We start from the raw sequence: 10,091 nt of genomic DNA on the forward strand, positions 1-10,091 counted from the left end.
ACAGTAATATGTATGTAGTAGAATGTTCATGAGTATTAGAGATCTATAGAAACAAAATTAATTAAAATGTAGTTTTGAAAAATGAAAGAGAAAAAAGAAAAAGCTCTTAGTAATTCGCAAGGATTTACTGGAGAACAAGTTACTGGATTACTAGATTACAAAAATTTGGATTTGTATAAAAAATCTACTTTTATTTGATTTAGACCTTATAAATATGTGGTATGATCTCCATATAATATAATATATATATATGTATATGTATAATCCTGCAGAAAGTTGAGTTGGTTTTAGGGTTTTGTCATATAAATATTGAGGAGCATTCGAGTCTTAGGGGTATTTCTTTATATAGCTATTCTCTGCGAATATTTGGAGTTATTTAAATTTGACACACTTGGGTTATACGTCTACAAGGGCAAAACCGAACTCAACTTAAGTCTAACGAAATGCAAAATCACTTTTACGTGCATATACGAAATGGAGTTCTGTTACATTGACTTACATATATACATATACATATTGTCGTAGGTGGTAATTCTAAAGCTAGGTTGGTCCTTCGATTCTAACCAATTGCAGACTTTTACAGTTTTCGACGATTTAAAAGACAGTTATAAAACTAATGAGCTACGATTCCATTTACACTCTCGCGTATATAAATATGATTTGTTCGCTAAATATTCGAAAGACGTAGACAAAAAAGAGTCTCCGCTATATGCTATAAATATATATATGTATAAATCTCGGAATATTAGGCTAATTCTCAAAATAGCTGCTCTATGATCGATCGGCCGACCGACTATGACTAAGTGTGGGTATATAGATGTCTAAGCGGGAGGGAGTCTTATGCTGCCCAGCGTGACTTCTGCAATTCAATTTGCCCCTCCAGCGTTTTGGCCAAGTAGATAACCAGCAATTGGACAAGTGCCACGCCCAGTGCAATGCCTGCAATGGTGTAGAGATTCCGCTCGGCCCAGACGCGTACGACCTCAATGCAGCCGCTGGTCCATATGATTTTGCTGGCAGCCGCCACTGAATGCACCTGGACCCCATAGCCGCACATGATGTTGACCAGGCCCGTGCTGATGTCGGTGGCATTGATGCAACAGCTGTAGGGCACGCCGCACTTCTCCACCGAGGGCGAGGAGCAATTGAAGTACTCATTTTTGCTCCAATCCTGGTAGCCGGCGTTGCTCAGGCCGCAGCACTGGAACTCTATCTGGGCGAAGTCAATGAAATTCTGCAAATCCGGATCATCGCGATACGAGTGAATGATCTTGTCCGTAAACTGATCCTCCAGGAAGGAGTTCATGTTTTGTGGAAACACAAAGCAAATAATCGCTACAATTAAACAATTTGAGAGTCATCTATAGTATATATATATAGGGAGAGAATTCATTCCATTCCACTCACCTATGGCCATTTCCATGAGGAAGAATATGAGCAGACAAAGCGAGTAGAATTTGAGTAGACAAGTATTTTCTCGCAGTGCACCCAGGCAGCCGGCAAAGCTGACCACGAATATGACAATGCCGGCGATGATCATCACCAGCGATATGTTGAGAATGACATCGTAAATGTTCTCCAGCTTCACCCAGCCGTTCGCCTCCTCCCACTTGATTTTGAACGCATAGACGCCGATGCCCAGGAGCAGGCCGCCAAACAGCCAGAACATGAAGTTCAATATAAATATCATGTATTTCACCCAGGAGCTGACGAACGTAAAGTGATGCGGATAGGAGATACGTTGATGCATATCGCGCACCTCAATGCCATAGTAGCCGCCGTTGACCCCACCTCCACCGCTGCCACCCCCACCGCCTCCGCCGCCTCCATGACCATGGTATCTATAATTACTCATTGTTCGTTGCCTGGCTGACCTGAGCGATGCGCACTTTTCACACAGACATATTTTACCGTTATTATACTGTTAAATACATGATTGTTCGTTTCGCTTGCATTCTTATATGTTTTGTTAATTTATGTATTTACATTTTGTGTTTTTAAAACGGTGTCATTTTGGGCCCAGACACTAATCTAAACATTGGCTGTATGTGTGTATGTATGTGTGTATATATATGCGTATATCGATATATCGATACGTTGGCAAATTGAATTCGCCTTCAACTGCGCGCGATAGTCAAAACGGAACTAAAAGCTTATTTAACAGTATGGATTTTTGTATAAATGAAAACTATCATTTTATTTAGTTACTAAAATAAAGATGAACTTATTTCATTAATTTAATCGCGTTGCTTTGTTCACTATAGTTCCCCTTCGACTGCACTCGATAGTCAAAACAATACGTGAGCAAAATATTAGTTGACTTTATCGATTTATTTTGTAAATGAGAGCTATAATAGTGTTTAGTAATGATTTTAATATTTACGTTTATTTATTGTTTGATTGATATATTTCATATGCATATGTGCTTGCTTTAATAGCCCAAGCGTTGTTCACTTCGGAACTAGTTCAACTGCAAACCCAGTATTTCTACTGTAGTATATGCACGTGAATGATTCAGCGCCCAGCTAGCAGCAGCTGCTTTAGTCGAGTGCAAGTTGTTAACAACTGATAATGCTTGCCGCTGGCGCTGCTGCTGCTGCTGCCGTTCAAAGTTTGAACCGCGTACCATGCAAATCCCGAGAGTAGCCATTATCGCCGATAAGCAAGCCAATAATTAGATTTTGTCATATGTGCTACGCTATTTAATAGCCGTAGTAGTTCGATAACATACGCAGTTCAGAGCAAAGATCGCCGCTATGAATTTTGTGCTGCGTTTCATCATATTTTGCATTGATCCGCTTGGCCTGGGCCGCCGCTTCCTCGTCCGGCCCGCTCGCAATCTCACGCTCAATGTGTACGATCGCTTTCGCAGCAAGGCCGATGAGAAGGTGGACACCATACGGGAGCTGGTGCTGCGCCTGGGCCTCATCGCCTTTGCCGTTGTGTTGATCATCTGGTTGGCCGTCTTCTTCTATGCCGCCTTCTATTATGTCTACATGCCGCCCATCTCGCATACGCGGCCCGTTCACATGCAGTTCAAGTGGGTATCGCTCTCTCTCGCTCTCTCTCTCTCTCTCTCTCTGCGCCTCTCGCTAAAACGAATAATTCATATTTCGTAGAACCTGCCTGGAGACGAGCACACCGTGCACCTTTCCCCACGCCCACGTCTCGCTGACCAAAAAGCAACAACTGCTGATGGTGGGTCAAGCGTACAAGGTCATTGTCAACATTGATATGCCGGAATCGCCGCAGAATCTGGAGCTGGGCATGTTCATGGTCTGCGCCGAAATGCGCGACTACGATTCAATGCTGCGCGGCCATTCCTGTCGTTCGGCCATGATGCGCTATCGCTCGCCACTGATCCGGCTGATATCCACATGGGCGCTGAGTCCGCTCTATGTGCTCGGCTGGAAGGAGGAGTTCCAGAAGGTGCCAGTTGAGATCTTCTCGCGCTACTTGGAGGAGCGTCAGCATCCCATCACAGACGTCTATGTGGAGATACAATCGCAGAAGATACAATTCTATACGGTGACGCTGCACATCGAGGCGGATTTTACTGGTCTACGGTACATCATGTTCAACTGGCCAATCCTGTCCGCAATAGTGGGTAAGTTGAACTTCGCTTGGTTAATCTTCATTGCGAAATGGCTCAATTGGCATATACACTTCTCCACCACTTCCAGCCATTAGCGCCAATCTATTCTTTATATTGGTCGTCTTTCTGCTCAGCTGGTATCACTGGTCGGATGCCACATGGCTGCACAATTTGCAAATCCGATATGCCCGCCTCACCAATCAGCTGCAGAAGAAGTCCAGCAGTGTGATCCTCTCCAGCTCGAGCAGCTTGCGCGACGACGACGAGCTCAGCTTCATGGACGAGAAGTACGAAGTTGCCGAACTGGGCGGCCACGGCGACGACCAACAGCTGGACAAGTCCAGTGATAAGCCCGCAGAGAGTGCCGATGTCCAGACGGTGCGACAGCGCAAAGTGGAGAAGCAGAAGGACAGGCCTACGGAGAAGCAGACGGAGAAAACGGAATAGAGGCCAAGCATGGCAGCATGCCAAAGACTAAATAGGTTTACGCTCGATAAACATTGTTTTACCGCTGCTCCAAATTTGTTACTGCTGAAGTATTTCCTCTACTCTAATGCAAAGTTAGGACTCGTGTCTCTAAATGATGTCCATATGTAAATGAAACGCGCAATGCATATTTTGAAAATATGCATATCTGTGTAATGCTATACGCAAAGTCTGATATTTAGGAATTCCAATATGTATAATACATACATACATATATACGCCATAAAAGCTTTCAATTTTAAATGAACTGAACAATTGTTAACTGCTTGAAACATGTATTTAAATGAGATATATTATGTGCATAGACTATCTATAGATATCTCTGAAATATAAATATAAACTATATATGCTTGAAGTGGATTTCACAAATGTGTGGATATATCAAAGTCTCTCTGTATGGCTGATAGATTTCAATATGCTAACTATCTTTGTATAAGACACTCTAAAAATATACATAAATATTATCATAATCTTGCAATAGGTGAAATTCGGCATTTGAAAGTGAAAAACAAAAATCTTTCTTCTTTATAAAAGAGTATGGACTTAATATATATTATATAGAGAATAGTATAGGATCTTTATATTATATGTTAGTCTAGAAGAGCATAGAAATCAGGCTGCTCCTTATTTGAATTTGGATAAACTCAGCCTGATTTCAACATGAACTAGAGTAGCCTTCGATAAGCTCTTTTAACAAAGTAACGATTGGGCTGAGCCAATGATCATTATTATATTAAGAGTATGATAATGAAGACTTGCACGAGTTGAATACACAATTAAATGTTGTTTAATGTAAGACTCAGAGAAGAGTAATTTTAATAATTGTCTAGGATTTCATATTGATATTGTTTGGCTCAGTCAGACTATCAATAAATGACAAACGTTTATACGAAAAAAAAAAAACATATACATATATATTTAAGTATATATATATATAGATAAGTATATAGATATAGATTAGATTAGCCTAATTGCAGCATTATTTGTCGCTAGACTTTTCCTCTTCGGGCTCCGACTCCGAGGACCATATCGATTCGATAGGCTCCGGCGAATCGGGTTTGTCCGCTTCGGCCGGCTCCGCCGAGTCCACTGCGGCCGCATTCTCTTTGCTGCTAGACAGCAGCACATCGCTAAAGATAATGTCCAGGAGCAAATAGCCAATTTGCTGGGCAGGAAAGTCAATGAGGAAGGCGACGGCCAGAGCGAAGCCCACAATGCAGACCAGCTCCGGAAGGCTCAGCTGCAGGGATCACAACAAAACGATATACATATAAGTATATGCAAGTCTATGCATAATATATATTGGGGTATTCACTCACCAGATCGGAGACTTGAAATTGCTGCGGCTCCTTCACGCTGGCCGTGTTCCACAGCACAACCGTAAAGGTGGCCAGCTGCAGTGGAATTTGGATTCTGGAGAGGATGAGCACGGGGCGCGCAATGTTTGGATGGCGTTCCAGCATGCTCCTGTCCAGCGGCGCCATCAGCAGGGCCCAGCATACGCCCAGGCCGAGGATGAGCGGACTCCAAGCCAAATAGGCAGCCGCCTCCGTCGCTCTGTAGACGTATTTGTTGCGAATGCCCGCCGCAGCGGCCCAGAAGCACCAGCCAATGCCCAGCATGGCCAGGGTCCAGCCGACGCGCCTGTAACGTGTCCCGATGCCAAACGAACCGGACTCGCTCCGGAACAGCAGCCCGGCGCCGATGCCCAGCAGATAGGCCGTGGCACGTGCCACGGGCGAGCCGTATATGAGATTTCCGGTGCGATAGAACTTGCTGATGCTGCAGACAGACGACAGAGTTGACAATTCTGGCGAGGATTTGCGTCATCATTCACGACTTACCCGATGCCATGGAAGAGCGAGGGAGCCAAATAGTCCCGCTGAGTGCGGGCGTAGCGCGCGGCCACGGAGACGGCATGGAAGGCGCCGCAGAGGAAGAAGCCCGCCTCCGGATCCGTGAAGTACAGCCAGACGACCAGAGCGCCCAGCAGATAGAGCTGCACCTCCAGCGACATTTGGATCGTGATGGGCGAGCACTGCAAGTGAAGGGATTAGAGTTCCATAGAGCTGAGTGGACATGAGGTTCCATTACCATTTCCTCCACATCGCCCGTGTTCTGCAGGCTGAGCGCATTGCGCCACAGGTTCTCCTCGCAGAGGCGCGCATTCTCGCCGACGAGCAGGCTCCAGAGCGGGCCGCTGCCCAGGTGCGGCAGCACCCACGCCTGGAAGCCCAGCACGGCCAGAATGCTGGGCACGTGGCGGCACGCCTTGGCGCTGACATTGCGCAGGAAGCTGAGCCGGCACGTCTGCTCCATCTCGTGGGAGAGCTGGTAGGCGACCAGGAAGCCGCTGAGCAGCAGCAGCAAGTCGCCATGGAGCAGGGGAATGCGATAGGCCAGGCTCCAGTAGCCACTGACGGCCTCCACGAAGGCATCCCGATTCGTGATGGGCAAGTGGCCGGCCATCATGAACTTCAGATTCACGTAGATCAGCAGCGTGGCCAGCAGCCGGAGCAGATGGATGAGGGGAAACTCCACGTCCGGATGGTCGAGCGACGCCAGCCTCTCGAATGTGAGCCGTGGCGAGAAGGCGCTTAGGAGTCGCACATGAAGTGCCGGAGTCAGTTGCTCCGTCTCCTGCTCCTCTGCTTGCTTCTGCTCTGTCTCCTCCGCCTCCTCTGGCTCCACTTCCTCCACTCTGTCTGACTCCGCCCCGGCCTCGGCCTTGCCCTCCGCCGTGTCATTGCCGCTGTGCAGTCGCAGCTTGGCGCTAATCCAATCCCAGTGCTCCCAGATGAGCGCCAGCAGGCAGCTGCAGCCGAGGGCGCCAATGCCTAATCTGTGAGAAGTAACGTTATCTTAGGCGTAAGGCTCAATGGAATTCCGGTCTACTCACATGCCCGTTGCCAGGTAACTGTCCTTGGCCATCAGCTTGGCGAAGCTCTTGCGCTGCCGCGTGCTGCAGTGCTCGTCCCGCGCATCGATGTGGAACTCGATGCCCGTGTCGTTGTACGGACGCAGACTGGCCTCGATGATGCTCTGCACCACGTGGGCGGAGCAGCCGTGCGGCAGGCAGATGCCCCAGTTGGCGATGTTGTAGCGCGGTGCAAAGTGCTTGGGCTGAGGGGGGAGCGGGAAGGGGCGAGTACAAATGTGAAAGACTCCAATGGAAATATACTCTAGCTACGTACGTTCTTCAAATGGCCATGCCACAGGCCGCGTCCGTGCAGCAGATGCAGCGCCTCCTTCAGGCTGCTCGCCGTCGAACGCATCTCGATCTGGGCCAGGCAGTACTTGCCGTGCACGCGGATCGGCTGCCTCGAGGAGCTCTTCACGGCGGTGGACACCCTGGTGCATTGATCGAAGTCTCCAAGCTGATTGATGTTGCCTCGCAGCAGTCCGGCGCCAATTTTGCCCGTGGCATCCAGCACTGCAAAAGAGCGAGAAAGCAGATAAGGAAAGTCTGTGCGAGAGAGAGAGAGAGAGAGAGAGAGAGAGGGGGTGCTGCACTTACTCTGCAGTGTCCAGAGCTTGTGGGCGTGCAGCTGGTGATGCAGCAGCTCCAGCTGCTGATGGCACTCGCCGCTTCGCGCCTGCGACACGTTGCCAATGAAGGCGGGCAGCGAGTGGATGAGCAGCTCCAGGTACTCCTCCTGGCTCTTCGATTGCTGCCGCTGCTGCCGCTGCTCCTGCTGCTGGCGCGACAGCTCGCCTCGGGCATCCGGGGCGCTGCGGCTGCGCTCACGCTGGCGCGTCTCGCTGGGCGGCGGCTCCGGGAAGATGCTGTTGAAGGGCCAACGCTTCAGATAGGTGAACCAGTCGATGTCGCTCTTCTCGGACTTCTTTTTCTCCCTCTTTCCCCTCTGTGGCTCATCGGCGGCAGCATCGTCGCTCGACTCCGTCAGCCAGTGCAGCCAGCTGAGCATGTTCGGGTACTGCGACTGCTCCTTCTCCTTGGGCTGCTCCTCGTTGTCGCTCATGAATCTGTCCCAGAGGCGACTGAGCAGCGATGGCGCATCATTATCATTGTCATCGGCTTTGCTCTCAATCGATGATCTATCCGCTCTTTTACGCTGCCTTTTGCCACGCCTGGACTGCCCCTTATCATCATTCTTATCGGATTTATCATCATTGTCATTATCATCTTCATTGTCATTGTCATTGTCATTATCATTGTCATTATCCTCGTCTTCATCGTCGTCATTCTCATTGTCGTTCTCATTATCATTCTCATCATCGTTATCATCATTTTCATTTTCATCATCATCATCATCAGCATTCCCAGCAGCATCGTCATCATCATCATCTTCATCCTCATTATTATCATCATCATCATCGTCATCCATTCGCTGTATCGTATGGAATTTGAACTTTGCCCGCCTCGGCGTCGCCCTCCGACCCGTGGCCAGCGCCTCGCTCGCCTGGGCACAGGCAGCCGCATCATCCGAGCCCTTGCACAGGTCACGGCCCATCTCTTGGGTGCCCAGCGGCAGCAAGATGCCGATGAACAGCACTGCCAGCCAGAAGACCTGATTTGTGCTCCGCCCGCGCACCATCTTGGCGATTATCAATATAGATTACTCAGATATACATATATGTACATATAAATGATATAGATGATTTGTTAATCCTGCCGAGATCGAGATCGAGATTCGTATTCGTTTCGTATTTCTTTCTGGTTTTCCCCAATCGCAGTTGCTGTTTCCTATGGCTTTCAAATAGTTTACACAACCTTTTCGCACAGACTAATTGTGCCCATCGAATATGCGCCCAGATGAAAATAATTTTGATGCATATGCATATGCAGTGAGGACCGTGCTCTCAGCCCAGAGTCGGACGAGTGGCAGCACTAGCTCTGGGCCTCGATGCTATTAATAAATGCCAGAAAGCAGCAACAGTACCAGCAGCAGCAGCAGCAGCAGCAGCAAAAAAAAAAAAACTAAACTGAATAACCTGAAAAAATTGCCAGCTACAAAAACAAAGTGCATTCGCCTTGCTGCAAATACTCGAATAATTTTTTACTCACTCTTAAATAGACCCTATCGGCCGCGAGCTCATAAAAAATAGAAAAATGCAAATTTCATGACGAGCAACTGCAAGAGTCGCATCGCACATACCCTGGATGGGAATTCAGCAAATGATGATTTAAGGTAAAGGAAATTCAATTAGATTGCATGCAAGCATCATAATGATTTATAATTATGAATAGAGAGAGAGAGAGAGAGAGAGAGAGAGAGAGAGAGAGAGAGAGAGAGAGAGAGAGAGAGAAAAATAATAATAATAATAAATATATATGAGGTAAATAAATATACATAGATATACTAAATATATTGAGTTGTAGCTATAATAATATTGAGGATGACGATGATTGTTCTCTGTAGCTAATAATGATGATGAGAACAAAGGCGACAACAATGATGATATATGTATATTAATAGATATAGATATATATGTAATTAATAAACGTAATACAAATAGAGATTGCAAAGATAAATAATTATAGAAATATTGTAAGCAATAATAAGACAATTTTCATGAATTATAAAAGCAGAGGTGTATGAAAATGACGATGAAAACTAAGAAATTAATATTACCAAAAATAATACAAATTAATTACATAAGTAGAGCTAATGAAGCTGCCTTCATGATGATATAAATGATGATAGATATGGATAAAGAGAGCAATTAAAATGTTTATAATAAAAATTAAAGTGCTAAACGATGCCTGATGATGATGCTAATGATAATACTAATGACAATAATTGAACATAGAGTGACAATTTCACCATGATGATCACGTTAATAATAGAAAAGAAAATATAATTGAGATTTTTTATAGGGCTAATCTATCTCTGTATTCCCAGCCTAGTTAGAGCTTCCTTCTGAGCCCGTCACTCTGAGAGCTTTGTTGGACTAAATATGTTGCTGAAAATATTCCTTTCGTTGAGCTCTCTTGCTTCTGGGAACTATATGTTATTCCGTTTAAACCTTCTAAGTGCTTCAGCTG

General features: G+C 46.4%; 3 protein-coding genes across 3 annotated transcripts; 1 reads left to right on the forward strand and 2 right to left on the reverse strand.

Annotated features, from left to right (window-relative positions):
• Positions 1-252: 252 nt before the first annotated feature.
• On the reverse strand, positions 253-2,073 carry LOC115564654 (tetraspanin-33). Its single transcript, XM_030389224.2, has 2 exons — positions 1,408-2,073; positions 253-1,335 (listed from the first exon to the last, which is right to left on the reverse strand). The coding sequence occupies exons 1-2, from the start codon at positions 1,853-1,855 to the stop codon at positions 839-841; spliced, it is 945 nt and encodes a 314-aa protein (XP_030245084.1). The 5' UTR covers positions 1,856-2,073; the 3' UTR covers positions 253-838.
• Positions 2,074-2,510: 437 nt separating this feature from the next.
• Positions 2,511-4,426, forward strand: Seipin (lipid droplet biogenesis associated protein seipin). Its single transcript, XM_030389223.2, has 3 exons — positions 2,511-3,040; positions 3,120-3,607; positions 3,684-4,426. Exons 1-3 carry the CDS (start codon positions 2,757-2,759, stop codon positions 4,040-4,042), a joined length of 1,131 nt encoding a protein of 376 aa, XP_030245083.1. The 5' UTR covers positions 2,511-2,756; the 3' UTR covers positions 4,043-4,426.
• A 552-nt stretch (positions 4,427-4,978) lies between these two features.
• Positions 4,979-8,933, reverse strand: LOC115564650 (uncharacterized). Its single transcript, XM_030389219.2, has 7 exons — positions 7,599-8,933; positions 7,276-7,514; positions 6,981-7,204; positions 6,176-6,923; positions 5,926-6,119; positions 5,401-5,863; positions 4,979-5,321 (listed from the first exon to the last, which is right to left on the reverse strand). The coding sequence occupies exons 1-7, from the start codon at positions 8,638-8,640 to the stop codon at positions 5,061-5,063; spliced, it is 3,171 nt and encodes a 1,056-aa protein (XP_030245079.2). The 5' UTR covers positions 8,641-8,933; the 3' UTR covers positions 4,979-5,060.
• Between the last annotated feature and the right edge of the window lie 1,158 nt (positions 8,934-10,091).

This window comes from Drosophila navojoa, chromosome X (assembly GCF_054131105.1).
Source record: "Drosophila navojoa isolate 15081-1374.11 chromosome X, UAZ_NAV_1.0, whole genome shotgun sequence".
Classification (NCBI taxonomy): Eukaryota; Metazoa; Arthropoda; class Insecta; order Diptera; family Drosophilidae; genus Drosophila; species Drosophila navojoa.